Here is a 15617-nt window from a genome sequence, read left to right as displayed (position 1 = left end):
AAGTAGCCATTTCTAGTAAGTGGGCCTTTCTTTAATTATAGTCTTTGAGGTCTGTTTTTAGCTAACATGTATAGTGTTATCTGCCTTTCATTTCTGCATTATGTCCTATCTCCCAAAGTAGATTGTAAATGCCTTTAAGGCAGAGACTCTGTTTCTTGCTTCTTACTGTTCCCCATATTTCTTGGCGTGGTGACCCACGGCTGCTCGACTCTGGGCATGCCTTAGTTCCCTCACTCAAAAAAATATTGATACTAATAGTACCAACTTCATAGCATTTTTATGAGGGTTAAATTTGAGACACAGTTCCTAATACATATCGTGGGCTCAGTGAATGGGAATGATTTTCTTACTTGTTTGTTGAGTTAAACTCTTATCCCATATACATGGGATATCAGGTACCATGCTAGAAAATGAGGAAAAAATGCATAAGACATGGTTCCCTTTTAAGGAACTCGGAGTCTAACAACAACAACAATACCCCAGACATTTAAACAAACGTAAGGACACACAATAGATGCTCAGATTGGCACATGTATAAAGTGCTATGAGAATATAGCTAAGGGAACAATTTTTCCTAGGGCCTTGAAGCATGAATAAGAGTTTTCCTACAGATAAGGAAGAGGCATAGGCTTGGAAGACCAGCGTAAGCAAATGCAAAGAGCACTGGTTCTCCTAAGCGTAGTCTGGGGAACTGTGGGAATTCCTGACACCATTTTAGGTGGTCCACAGGGTTAAAATAATGATCATAATAATTATTTGCTTTTTTTCACTCGCATTCTCTCTCAAAAGTATAGTGACATTTTCCAGAAGCTACATGACTTGGGATATTCAACAGATTGAATGTAGAAGCAGCTATGAGAATCCAGCTGTCTTCCATTAAAGAGATTTGTAAAATGTAAAACAATGCTTCTCTTTTCACTAAGTTTCTTTGTTTTGGAAAATATAGTTATTATTTATATAAAAAAAACATGTTATGCTGACATGTAATGAGTTTATTGTTATTTTAAAATGAGTTAATGAATATTTTAAAATATTTTTCTAATATTTCAGTTATAATCTCTAGTATGTTAAATATCAAGATATATGCGTGTGTGTGTGTATATATATGTATACATGTATATATGTGTATATGTATATATATATATACATAACCACCATAAACAAAAGCTTTTTGAGGTCCTCAACAATTTTTAAAAGTGAAGAGGGTCCTGAGACCACTAGCATAAAGGCATAAAATTGCATGGTCTGTCCAAGGAATAAATGAATAAATGAATACATGCAGTTAGCTAGCTGCCTCCAGTTCTTTTCGGAAGTAGACAGAGTATAAATTATAAATATATACATCACGCATTCATACACAATGAATCTGATTATCATATCCTCTCAGCCCCTGAATAACAGATAAAATACACCAGAATGCTGAAAGAGTTAACCTGAATTTATTGGTGATTTTTGGAAAGGAGGGGGGAGCAGATTTAGTTAATCCAGTGAAAGTCATCGCATATAAATTTGCAAACTAAAATATTCCCTATTTAATTTTAGCAAGCAGGGTGAATATGTTTGGGTAGGTATTTATACTAAGTGGTGGACTGAGCTGGAGATAGGTTTGACAGTGGAAACGGTGATACAACCTTTATTATTTTCAATGCAAAAAAAAAAAATGAACTATTAATGTGATGTTCTGGTTGAGAATTTAAACTCTCAAAAAATCTGGAAATTCAAAGTCATGGTACCCATAGCAACCATAACTCTGCCCCCTTGCATGCCCAGTGTGGAGTATTTTGTATTGCAGTACATGCTGTGAAATCTATGCCTAAATGTGCTATATAGCAGAGTTACAGTTGCTGTGGGAACTGTAACTTTGAATTGCCTGCCTTTTGTGTCATTAAACTTTCAGCTGAAGTATTGCATTAAAGGAATTTTTTTTTCCTCCACTGCGTTCCCTCATTTAAAAAAAAAACTGATTGGGTATTTTTTTTAAAAAAGGATGTAGATGATGTTAGACTCAAATGGAAGGATAATGCATTCTTGTTTCCCAGATATATGCACTGATATAGCATTAGTGAATTACCACATTTACATATTTCAACCTGCAATCACAAGTCATAAAATAATCCTCTATTTATATAGCACCTTTAATCCTGAAGGGTCCCATCACACACATAGACATACTGTAACCGAACCACATTGGACGAGAAAACTCAATAAATATTTAACAGCGCCCAGCAAAATTATACAGTGCTTTAGGATAGGCGGTAGGAAAGAAAGGTATTGTCATCCAGTGGTCGGAACATAAGCCAAGGAGTGCGAAATCTGAATGCTTCTGTCTTCCTTTTGTGATGGCATTGGCTCTGCCCTTGAGTCAATGATTTGAATCCCTCACAATTCTGGGTGTTCCATTTGCTCTGTTTACCAGAGGAAGTATTTCTAGGTCCAATGGCAAGACAAGACTTCAGAAGGTCATTTGGTGGGGTCTACTGCCCCCAGCCAAGGAACATACCTACATATTATAGAACAGACCACTTCTACAAAATTCTGCTACAAAGGGCACAGTAGTAAATATTTTAGCTTTTGAGGGCCATATGGTCCTTGTCACAACTCCCCACCTCTGCTGTTTGGCGTGATAGAAGCCGTAGACAATACAGAAATGAATGAGCATGGTTGAGTTCCAGTAAAACGTGTTTATGGAAACTGAAATTTGAATTTCATATAATTTTTATATGTCACAAAATATTATTCTCCTAGTGATTTTTTTCAACCATTTAAATATGTAAAACACATTCTTTGCTCATGTACAAAACAGGTGGTAGGCTATAATTTGCCAGTCCTTGCTCTAGAAGTTTGGGTTGCATGTCAGGCTCAAGGCTACCTTTAGACAGAGACATGCTTCTAAATATTTAACTAGCTTCCCATCCTTAAAAAAGAAAAAAAAGTATGTGTGTGTGTCTGTTTATATCTAGATCTAGATACGTACATATGTATATATCTAGATTTGGATATATACAAATATGTGGGTGTGTAAGTTCATTATACATTTTGCTGATATACAGGAAGGATAGCATAAATGTACAAACAATAATAAAATAGACAACACTTTTCACCGTAAATTCCATATAGCCAATCTATTCTCATGGAATGCTTTTTGTTAACTATTCGCTGAACTCTTGTGTCCATAGCTAACCTATGATTGCATTAACAAATGAGTATAGTTCCAAACAAAACAAAACAAACAAACAAACAAAAAAACCAACAAAAAAAACCAAGCGAATATAGTTTCAGTGTGAATGTCGGTTGATCTTTTCATTTATATTAAGGAGAAAGACGAAAGTGAAAAAACAGTGATGTATCTCAGAACTTCAATCTTTCATAAATGACATGAGCAACTTCTTTGCTGAATCAGGTTATAACTTTCAAGTATTTCCTTCACTTTTTTGTACTATTCGCAATTTAATTGGTACAGACTTGACAGACTTTCAAGTTAATTTGTGTATTAGTCAGGGTTCTCTAAAGAAAACCAATAGGATGTGTATCTATATATATTGGCTCCCATGGCTTAGAAGTTTCAAAATCTGCAGCTGGTAAGCTGGAGCCCCAGGAGAGCTGATGGGCAGTCCAGTCAGAGTCCAAAGACAAAGAACCAGGAGAGCCAATGGTGTAAATTTCAGTCCAAAAATCAGCAGGCTCAGATTCATGAAGAGTCAGTGTTTTAGTCTGAGTTCAAAGGCTGGAAAAGACCTATGTCCCATCTCAAGAAGTCAGGCAAGAGTTCCCTCTTACTCAGACTTTTTGTTTTATTCAGGCCTTCAACTGACTGGATGAGGCCCACCCACATGGCGGTTGGGGGGGAAGGTGGGCAATCTGCTTTACCCAGTTCACTGATTCAAATATTAATATCATCCGAAAAATCCTCACAGACACATCTAGAATAACATTTGACCAAATATCTGGGCACCCCATGACCCAGATTGATATATAAATATAACCATCACAATCTGCAATATGAACATTTTTCTCCATCATTTTCTTAAGTCTAAACAATCAACAAAACAATAAATCAAGCTCTGATTTGTAATATTCGCTGAGTTCCATGGTCTAAATACTCCCACCACAGACAATTTCAAGCCACCAACATGCCAATGGACACGGATTGGGAAGAGAACTCTCAGTAACACACCATCTTATAGTATTGCAACCATAAAAATATAAAAGCTAAAAATAACCTCAAGAGTATATAGATAAGAGTAAAATGTAGTAAAATAATTTAAAAGTGGTGAGTTTTGAGTAGGTATTTCCTTTGTTTTTAATACAATACTTACTTGTGAGTTCATGTCATTTAATGTTTAATAATAGAGATGTTTATTAGCCAGCTTGCAAAATTCCTGAAAATATAACAATCAGCTCTGGTGAGTAAGTAATAGTTGGTTCCAGCAACCTTGAGAATGGAATTGTGCAAGCCCTGAGTAAGGTTCATACTGGTCCCCTGCCTTCTTCCTGAAAAGGCTGACCAATTTCATTTTGGCCAAAGCTTACTGAAGACAAGAACAGAAACAATCTCACTATTCTTCTTGGTATTATTTTTTCCTCTGAAGTCCTCAGATCTCTTTACACCCTGAGTGAATTACTACATTTACATATTTCAACCTGTAATAACAAGTCATAAAATTATCAGTCTGTGGCATGGCAAAATGTAGGTGGAGGCAACCAAGGGACTTGCTGGCGCTTCCGTGGGTTTGGTGGATGGCCTAGCACAGGGGGCTGCTAATCCACAGATGACCAGTCTGGATAATTCTGCCACAATCATCTGAGAAATCCTGACAAAGCCAGAATTAGGGTTTGAGTCCTGCAGATAATTATAGCCATGGACAGGGAGACATAGGAAATCAGTGAAGAATGGTCCCCTTGACTTTCAGTCTAGTGATTTACCTACCATACCCACTCTGCTTCTAAATAATGAGTTGCTTAATGCCTGTCAAGTAATTTTAAGTTATAAATCACCAAATACAAGGCATCATTAACGTCCATTTGAAACTGCACAGAGTAATTTTTAGTAGGCAGTATATGAGTCCCCCAGTGGAACCAAGACTCCATGTCTGTACATTTTCTTGTCTTCTTTTTGAAAAATCAGGTATGGCAAGATGTTTTAACAAACCTCAGATGGCTGGGATCTCTGGTTTTAGAATGATCTAAGATAGCTGTCCCCAGCAGTACCAGGCTGAGGGGCAATTTGATTAAATTCTTTATTAATATGAGGATCACAAATGAAGCTGAAGAATAAGGAGCCTGGAAGTTACACCACCCACTCACCACCTGAGATGAAATGGTGTGTCATCCCAGGAAAGGAACAAGGTCACAGTTTAGTCAAATGTCATATGTAACCCACTGCAGCGCATATAATTTAAAAAAGAAGAAATGAAGCTTATTTATTTCTAAACTAAATAACCCATAAATATCAAGGCATTTGAAGGCAGTGAATTGTTAAAATTAAGGGGGTTTGGGTGTATCTGTGATCAGGGTGAGGGAATGAGACTTGGCTTTCATTGACAAACAAATTTAGAAAAATAGATTCAGCATTGCTACTATAACTGGAAATGGCTTGGACAAATTTAATCCAACTTCCCTGAGAATACCTAATTAATCTCAGGCCCGGGAGGAAAATCAAGATTAAGATAGGAAGTCTCCATCTGTACTAAGGGCAGAGGAACTTGGGGCCTCCATGTCCACAAAGGGCATCACATGACCCCTCCCTGGGGGATCTTCTCGGAGTGCCTCGCTTCTCTCTTGGCTTTGGCCTCCACTCTATGAGAAATGTGTACCCGGCTACCGATCTTACTGCCTGACCTGAGTTGGAGACCCACGCCCACCACAGCCCAGGAGACAAGCGACAAATACGAGCCCCATATTTAAGATGTAGCTCAACCTTTGACCACTAGAGGTCTCCTGGAAAGCAATGACCCGTATAACCCGGTTTATCTTCCTTCAAACCAATAGACTTGTTGCACTAAGACTTGGCGAGCCCGCTCTGCTGGAGGCCGCCTTATTAATAACGCCACCCACCCCCACCGCTGAGGACGGCGCCAGGCTAGGAAGGGGGAGGGGACTAGGCGGTGGCTGACCCTCAGTGCTGGTTTTTCGATCCACGAATCAGTCTGCAGACTCCGGGGCTACCCCCTCGAACCCCACTTCCTAACCAAGCAAGACGGGAGAGCCCCTAACTCAAGGTCCCCAGGTGGGCAGCGCGGAGTCCCACGGACTTCCAACCAGCGATGGACTAGCCAACGGACCAACGTGCAGAATCACCTAGCATCAGGTCCACCAACAGGCCAGGATCCACCCCCTCCCCGGGCTTCGCCCCCACTCATTCCTCCCCCCTCCCCCCCTTCATCTCCTCCCTTTGCCTCCCGATCGCCAAAGTGGCCCGAGTTTAGCCGGTGGAAGGAGATTAGGGAACCTTTCACCTTCCCTGTTCTGACCCATGCGGTATTTTCTGCAAAAATTAGCGGCTTCTAGCTGGAAGAGGAAAGGAAAAAGGAGGGGGGAGACGAGGGGGAGCAAGAAAGGAAACAGCCAGGTTGAATTCCCAGTCTTTATCAAGCAGTTCGCTCACCAGTGAAAGAAAGCTGCAGTGGCAGATTCGAGCCACATGCGGTAGTGTGTAGCAATTAGTAGATAAAATGCTGACTAAAGTGCTAAAACATGAAGTATTATTGTAGCCAAGGTCAAAAATGCTTCAGTTGTCTTTTGCAATTTGGGGGAGGGGGAGGCCCAGAGGTGCGCAGAGAGGTTTGAATTTTCGAAATGGTTGCCTTCTTTCTTCAAACTGTACTTTTTTTTTTTTTTTATGATCCTGTTTATTATAGCCCAAGCTGCCTAATTATGTCACTGCTGGTTTTTGCAACTAACTTAATCCTCCTGATCCTTTATGAAACGATTCACAGGCACTGAAAAAATGTGTCTACTGCTTCCCCACCCCCTTGAGGGGGTGAGAATGATTTATTTTGTATTTTTTTACCTTTTAAATAAACCAAATAAAACTGAGAGTTGGATTTGGGGCTAGCAAAGCAGCAGGAATATAGATGTGTGGGTATAGGGTCCTGTGTTTCAGTGTAAGAGAGCCCAGAAAATAGTGGGTCATATAAACATATACTGCTTTATTTCCCACTCCTCTTTTATGCACAGTGAGTCCCAGCTACAAGCTTTTTTATAGATAAATAAAGCAGTTGCTTTCATGATTATAACTGTCCTGAATGGATTGTCTTCTTACAACATTCGATCTGTTTATGAGTATTTACTTTACATTAGCCCAAGGACCCTGCACTGCGGGAGTTTGTCTCTATTCCCCTGGGTGTCGGTGTCTCAAGTCTTACATCTGCTCTGTGATTGATGGAGCCTTGAATCCACGTTATTACTCTCTCACAAGCAGAAATCAAACAGGCTATTAACTACATTACTTCAAAGAACTGTTTCAATACAATCTCCTTATCTTAATTGAAACTTTCTTTGTATGGATATTTGCTACACAGATAATTTACAGGTGCCTATCAAGCATCATATTAAAGAGGTAAAATAGATGATATTTTTTGGTTTTTTGTTTTTGTTTTGATTTTTTTTTTTTTTTTTGTAAACACACACCATTGTGATCTGTGATTTTAAAAGCCATTTACAGGATTGGACCAGAGGTTTGATTTATTAGATTTTATTATGTTCATGGGGGGTGGTTGTGGTGGTGCTGTAAAAAGAGAGGGAAGATACCCCTGTGATCCAGTTTTGAAATTTAGCATTCATCTGATTACAAGACTGCAGATATTCAAAAATATTCAGACCTAGATCCCTGCAATTGTTAACATCTGAAAAACCTTATCGGGAGTTTACAAAAAGAGAGATTACACAGCATGCAGCCTAGTTCAGCGCCTACCTTGAAGAGACATAGAAACAGGGTTTCTAATTAGATGAAGTCCCTCACAGACACTTAAAGACTTACAGCACCAAAACCAGCAGAAGTTGCTTAGATGCTCTAAAAAGCTGTGTATTTTTTAAGAGAGAGATTTAATATACAATCCAGGGATACCCTCAGGCATTCTGTTGAGGTTTCCTGCATAAATGCTGGAAATGCATTGGTCATACAGGAAACTGACTCAGAGTCGATCTCAAATATGATCTTGTCAAAATACTGCAACTCAAGTTTTTAAATATAGGATGTGTTGAACTGGATGTATATATTTACGCTAACAGGACAGAGACTAACTGAAGCCTTAGGCATCTCTCCTGTATTAAAAAAAAATACGTAAAATGCCCTTCAGTCAAGTCCATTCATATGTAAAAAAATGAACAAAATGGGTTATTCTAATCAAACGTCTGCAGTATGCATCATAAAGTTAAAAAGAGAGAGAGAAAGCATGAGAGAGCTGTAATTTCTCTTTGTAACCCATGTTTATAAAATAGAAAGATCAGATGAAATTTCAAGGAAGATAATTAAAGAGTGATGTGCAAGTCATAATTTGGCTAATGCAAAGATGGGAGACTCTGAATTGTTACATTGTCCTCCTTCATTGTGCAGAGTTGTGATATTACTTTAAATTATTAAAATAGTTTTCATCTTTAAGAATACCGGCTCTTTGGCATGGGCTTTTATTACTTATTGTAATTGGAGGATCTGCCATTTTCTTTCGTTTATCTCTGTGTGTATAGAAACGAGATAGATCTTGCCTTTTATTACTTCCCCATGTTCTGAATCAAAAATGTGGTTTAGATAATGTTAAGTGCCCTAATTCTTACTGCAGCGGACGCAGACGTTATGAGAAGGCATAAAAATACACACAGAGGGTCTTTCCACCTCAAGTCACTGAATATGAGGCATTTGTGCTCTGCCGGGTGTATTAACTTCAGCCATGTGAATATAATTTTCATTAAAGTAATCCTGTTTCAACTAGATGCTGTGACTAGAGGTGAAACGTTGCGAAAGCGTTAAAAATAGCTTACTAGTAATTTCAACATCCTGTAATTTTATCACAGATCAAGTTTCAACTGTCATACTATACAGACCTTATTCCCCATATAGTACATGTTTACTTTTTTAGCATGCCAGACCCACTTTAGAAAGACTGGTGCCAATATAATAAATTCGGGGGGGGGGCGGGAGGTGCTGGAAGGAGTGGGAGGAGAACGGGGAAGGGGGTGGGGAGCGTGGGGGAAGCGAGTACACCATTTTACATCAACACTGCGAAAATGCAATCTAGCCTGGCGGAGGACGGGCAGCTGGGTCGGAGCGAGCGAGGGCTTTGCAGTCTCTGCCTGTTCCTTGTTCTGTCGCTCTTAAGTTTCTCTGTGTTTGCATAATAGCCGTGCATGCAAACCTCGCAATGCTCCAGGGCTCCAGAACAATAAATATACACATTTAAAACCTTTATTGTCTTACGGTTCATGCCCCCGGTTTTCAACAGCTTAATTTCTGGTTGTATTTAACTAGTTTGCAAATGGATTTTTTCAGTTTCAAACTATTATTGAGGAAGCTCCCCTCCCTTTTTTGGCGGGGGAGGGGGTGGGGGTGGGGTAGGAGTCGGTATATTATTCCTGTAGCGCTGGGTTATATAAACACATTATCATTTGAGAGCGCCCTTGGCGTCCATCAGCATTGTAAACACGTACTAGTGTATATACTTCAAAATTAAAGAATGCACACGCAGAACGGGGAGCCTGAATTCATATTCCGAGCAGACTCGCTGCTCGCATTTATTGATTTATCATGCATCGTTTATTGTTCCAGTCCCTAAATGCAGTCGCTGTCCGTTCAATATTGTTTGCAAAATCCTGAGATGTGTGTGCACTGCTCACTTGTCTTTCTGGGTTTTTTTTTTTTTTTTTTTTTTTTGCCGAGTATTTTTTGCGAAGCGAACAAATGCATTAATATTTATATGTTTATATAATCGATAACCCACTTTTCCCTTCCATGTAAATAGGCATCAAAATATAATTTAACAGATTAGTTCTCGAAAACATGGCAGTGAGGAAGCGTAATTTAACTATCAAACAAATCTACATGTCTAATAACAGCAAATCTGCTAAGGAGCATTAGAAAGAGGAGCAGCGCCCCGGAATCTCTGCAGGAAATGTTCTTTATATTAGACATATACAAGCAGGTCCTGTCAGATGCACAGCGGAGCTCGCTAGCTCTCGTCTCTTCCAAAAATCTCATTAGACGACACCCCTAGACAAGGGAGATTGGGAAGAGGGAGATCTCATCTTCACACAGTTTTAGGGTGGATTTTATTTTTACAAACCGTCCTATATGTTTTTTGCCTTGATCCATCCGCTTCCCGCCGAGATCGGACGGAACCTTCCTTCCGATTATGAATTTGATCATTCCACATTTGGAAGGAAACCTACACAGTTTTGACAGGAGCTGAAAATTGAGTCGTCAGAGAAATATTAGGACATATTTTCAATCATTTTGGTGCCGAAGGGGAGGCAAGAGCTCAGTTTTATATTGAGACATTACGCCAGCTGAAGGCAGAGAATGTTTTTCCCTGCCAGGACCTGATGCAATCCATTCAAGCCAACAAGTTTGGAGAGAATGTTGAGTTCAATCAATTCAGAACGTCGAGATGGAGCCCAACTCACTCCAGGTATTTCGCTCTCCTCCGCTCCTCCGATCCCGGCACCCCCCGGCACCCCCCAGCCCCCCAGCTCACCCACACCTCTGCACCCACCCACACCCCCCACAAACTTTTCACCAAACTTTTACCCTCTGCATCCCCCCAAATCATTTTTATTGTTTAAAAAAATCCCTGCACTGATCATACATACATAATGTAATTTTACCGCCTCAGATGGAGAAGTAGGGAGAGGTGGCGGTGGGGGTGCCCGGAGTTTTTTTTTTTTTTTTTTTTAAGGGAAGCAGAAAATTTGTGGGCTCTATTATTTTTCCACCCAGCTTTATATCTGTTGGCTCTTCTGTATTAAGAGTGTGGATGTCTGTGTGTAAATGTGTCTGGGAATAGATGTTTGTGCTCTGATGGCTACGTTATTTATTTGGTGCTTTTTTTCCCCTGCAGTGGGTCGGCTCACCGTGTGGCTTGCACGGACCTTACATTTTCTACAAGGCTTTTCAATTCCACCTTGAAGGCAAACCAAGAATTTTGTCCCTTGGCGACTTTTTCTTTGTAAGATGTACGCCAAAGGATCCGATTTGCATAGCGGAGCTCCAGCTGTTGTGGGAAGAGAGGACCAGCCGGCAACTTTTATCCAGCTCTAAACTTTATTTCCTCCCAGAAGACACTCCCCAGGGCAGAAATAGCGACCATGGCGAGGTGGTAAACTTATATCTCCCTCTCTTCTTTCTTTATTATCCCCCCCCCCCCAAGTAATGCTTATTACAGGGCAAGCTTGAAAATACTGTATTCACTTCTGCAGGCGAGCAGGATCGACTCCTTTTTTAAAGGGGTAGCGCCACTAGCTGGGGCTCGAGTATTTTGCCATTGTCAGAGTTTGGCTGTCAGCTTTACAAAGAGGATCCAACTGCTGATTTTAGTCAAGATCAAATAACTTGTTCGAGAAGGGTTTTGTTCAAGGATATGTGTGTGTGTGTGTGTGTGTGAGAGAGAGAGAGAGAGAGAGAGAGGGAGAGAGAGAGAGAGATCGTTCGCTCTCTTGCTACTGCGCTTGAACATCACATGCTTTTTATATTTTTTTGCCTTTTGAAAATTTTACCTTCGCGTCTGGCTCGGTCGGGGCTGGGTGGATTTCTTTCGGTGGGTTTCGATATTGTTCACTTTTTTTTTAAGTAAGTATTTGATATGTTTAAGAGGGCGGAAATTACGAAATGGAGGCAGAGTGAGATCAAAAGCTATTGAGTTGGCAAAGACGTGTTGAATAAAGTGATAAATGACAGGTACTGGAATAATACATTCAAATAACTTGCAGATCTGCCCGGGCGGATTTCAAAGCGGTCGTGTAACCGGCACAAACACGTTAAGCATTAACAACTATCTCTCGCCCCCACCCCCCCACCCCGGACAAGCCATTTGATGTTCTAGTTTTCAATTACTCCACGCAAAGTGGACGTCTTCCAGCGCGATCTTTGGGGATGTGTGGGACCGGGACGGGGGAGGGAAGGCAGAGGGGTGTGTGCTCGCCCACTGGCCCTGCGAGTCCGGCGGCCTCCGTGCCCAGACGGCGCTCCGGGGGAGGGTGGGGAGGGACCGAGCTTCGCCGGCACGTTTCTGGGCGGCCGCAGGGGCGCTAGCCGCGCTCCCGGGAGGACGCCCGAGGTGAGCTGCTGTCACCGGGCGCCGGGGCGGCCGCCTCCCTTCGGCTCTGTCATTTCATGTGTGACCGCAGTTCTGCGGGCTCCCCTCGTCAGCTGACCGACCTCAGCGCCGTGATACCCACCAGGGGAACTATTCTGGGGAGGCTGTGCCCTCGGTGCGGTGGGAGGGAGGGCGCGCGGCCGCCTGGCAAGGCTTTGTGTTGCCCGAGCGAGAGCAGGGTGATCAAACTGAGACTTTTGAGGGCAGCTAGCTCTGTGCCAGGCCCTCGAGCTTTCGAGGTAGATGTAAGGATCTTTTTGTTAAATGAATGGTTCCCCGTTTAACTCATCCCGGAGCGTGGAGCTGCCTGCCAGTCCTTCCACAATTCCTTGGTTTGATGGAGTTGATTGTAGTTTTGGCATCGCCAGTTCACTCCCTCTCCCAGGATCGAATTACCCATCAGTGGTCTATGCCGGTTAATTACTGGAGTTCGTCAAAACCTTCGCCCTCAGATCTGCCTCTTCGGAAATAAGCCCCGCCCTCCTCCCCGAACGTTCCCCCCCACACCGCCCTCCCCGGCCAGCTTTGGGTTTTAAACGTTCATACTTCCCGACGTCTGCCTGCAATTTTACAAAGGTGTTGTTTGGAAATACTGGGAAAAAATACTGCAACCTACCAACAGGTTGAGCTCTTTCCCCCTCCCAAGGTCTAGCTCGGCCCCCTCCCCCGACCCAACTTTCCTGCGCAGCTGTCTTCCTCCCCTCCCCCTCCTGATTTCTTATTATTTGCTTTTCAAATTTATTACTTCAACATGGCCTGTGATCTGGAAAAGGGAAGGATTAAATATCCAGAAAAGAGCTGGTGCCTAATAGACTTCTGACTAAACCCAGAAGGAAATTATTCAGTGTTTTATGAGATATTTTGTGGTCACTCTCCTCTCTCTCTTTTTTTTTTAATTGAAACTGAAATATTTTTAAAGACCCCGAGTTGACCCCACTTGGTCCAGTTTTAATTTCTGTTGGTGTAATTAAATAGTGAATTCTGATTTAAGAATAAAAACAGTATTAGCCGAAGGTTGCATCTGTTAGAACTGCTGATAATGAATAGATACACAGTATTTTTAAATAAACGATTTTAAAAAATTGTTCATTAAGGGGAAATGAAAGCGAACCGTTGTAATGATCTGCACATTTCGTCACTGCTATATGAGCCATACCTAAGAAAATTAATCTTGCCATTTAAAAGTAAACTCTAGGGGGTTTGGGGAGGGAGATGGCTCTATTTATAATCCTCAGCTGCATATACATCGTCTAATATTATGCATGATTTGTTTTTTAATGCTAACACGGCTGGTAATTAGCTGTATGATTATACTTGTATATTTCATTAGGACTTTGGCTGATGTCATTGTGAATTATTCAGCCATATTAAAACAATTTTCAATTGAGATAATGACACGCCTCAAAATTATGCAAATGCAGGCTGCATTGTGCAAAATAATTATGACAAATGTAAAGCAGGTAGAAAGTTTCCCAATGCAGATCGCTTTTCCACCCTGGTGATGTCATTTCCCCCCCTGGCCTAAGTTAGTCATTCATTAGCTGAATAGCAGCCCCAGTCTCCTCTGGAGGAGAGCCTACAGAAACCAGCATTTACTGCAGGCACCTAGAGGGGGCAACAGGGTCCTCTCATTAAGAAATTTGCTTTGTTTTCACTTACTCCATTAACTTGTTTATATACAGTGAAATGATTTTTGTTATTGATTTTAAATAGTTTGGAATGATGCATTTGCCATTTGCAAAGTGTAACTGAAAGAGAAAGGTTTCTTGGTGATGTGCACTGTTACTTGGAGAAAATGTTCAGCACATTTAATCAGCCAGGACAGTTTATTTTAAGTAACCAAATGGAGGTTAATAATTTCTTGATTGAGCTGACATCAGCATCCATTTCAAAAGGACAGCCAGGACTCAGTATGCTTTTTTGGTTTAAGAGAACCATTCTGTCTATTTATGATTTCTTGAAATGTAAAGACGTCAGTTCTAAAAGCAGGAAAATTATCATTGTGCGAGATTAGAAATAGCGTCCCTGTGTGGTTTGCTATCATCTGCAGAGGGCCTTTTTGGGGAATATTTTATTGATCCTTGCAATAATTGTATGAGGCTGGATAAGGCAGGACTTTGTATGCCATTTTACAGATGGAGACAGAGGCTTAGAGAAATTATGTGGTTTGTCAAAGGTCACCAGGCCAGAACGCAGGCTTTCCTAAGCTTTAGGGTTGTTTTTTTTTTTTTCTCACTAAACCCTACCCTTGACACCAGAGTTTTAATACATCATATTATATTCTAGAAGTATGCACTAATGTGGGCTGGTCCTTGTTCATTTTAGAATTATGACTAGTCAATCCATTTTGCCAGAGGTCACTGGATTTTAGGTAGCAGAACCATTCTTATTCTATAAAGTTCAGCTGATTCGAGCTAGTGGTATCTAACAAGAACAGTTGCGTTTTAATACCATTATTAATAATCATTAACAATTTATTATTGGTTATAATAACTATGATAATGACTTAACTGCTGCCTTCACATACTTCCAGTGCTGGCAACTGGTATAGAGGAAAAGCAGTCCAGAAAGAGTTACATCTTGATTCTGCAACTTAGTATTTGTTCGACCTTGAACCAGCATAAACACTCTGAGCCTCAGTTTCTTCAGCAGCAAAATGGGGACAATAATGAGGCCGACTGTGGATTGTGAATATCAAGAGGCATTGTATGGGCAAAAGTACTTCAAAAACAGTACAGTCCTTAAAAATAGAAAAGAGGGATGATTGCGGTGATCTTTATTCTAGATATTAATTTATAAACAATAAGCAGGATAACTTTTATGCCTGTGTGGGGGTTCCCAGGCCTAATCATGATACTGTCTTAAATTACCATGAAAGTGAATAGCAGAGCCATATACAAGGAGTTAAGTGTCTTTAGTAATTACCCCCAATCGCCACATTCAGTCACAACCTCTTCAGAGGAGGAAAATGGCAAAGTAGGCGGGTCATTGGTTCTGTTACTGGGTAACTTCTGATTATATTCATTTTCAAATTGCCAAGCGCTTAATCTATTGGCAATATACCCTCTTAAAAGAGGTGGATGTGCAAGCTTGGATTTCAGCCTGACTGTGGGCTGGATTCTACAAGAAGCTTTACTGGGCACCTGCAACTTTGAGTGTGGATGAGTAAGCTAATGATGTCAGGAAGTCAAGATCAAGCACACCTGGGCATTACAGATAGTAATGACACGTAGTCAGGATTTCTACAAGTGGTTACTATCTGGTTAAAAATTGTCAAACATTCATATTCCAGAGCCCCTGTTGAAATTAACTCGA

At 40.9% G+C, this 15617-nt stretch overlaps 1 protein-coding gene and 1 long non-coding RNA gene across 3 annotated transcripts in view; one reads left to right on the top strand and one right to left on the bottom strand.

Moving 5' to 3' along the window:
- The window catches only part of LOC118519321 (uncharacterized), a 176573-nt gene that overhangs the window by 155147 nt on the left and 5809 nt on the right, over nucleotides 1-15617 (bottom strand). The gene's annotated exons all lie outside the window — the stretch shown is intronic.
- The window catches only part of ARID5B (AT-rich interaction domain 5B), a 176964-nt gene continuing 171290 nt past the window's right edge, over nucleotides 9944-15617 (top strand). The window contains exons 1-2 of one of the 2 annotated variants that reach the window (XM_078077668.1): nucleotides 9944-10619; nucleotides 11049-11303. In XM_078077668.1, coding sequence (XP_077933794.1) covers nucleotides 10599-10619; nucleotides 11049-11303 — 276 coding nt within the window. In that variant the 5' untranslated portion in view covers nucleotides 9944-10598. The remainder of the gene's footprint in view (nucleotides 10620-11048; nucleotides 11304-15617) is intronic. The other variant, XM_036066734.2, reaches the window with a different exon arrangement.

This window comes from Halichoerus grypus, chromosome 7 (assembly GCF_964656455.1).
Source record: "Halichoerus grypus chromosome 7, mHalGry1.hap1.1, whole genome shotgun sequence".
NCBI classification, from domain to species: Eukaryota; Metazoa; Chordata; class Mammalia; order Carnivora; family Phocidae; genus Halichoerus; species Halichoerus grypus.
The sequence above is the reverse complement of the archived record's forward strand: the minus strand, read 5'-3'. Positions and strand labels throughout refer to the sequence as shown.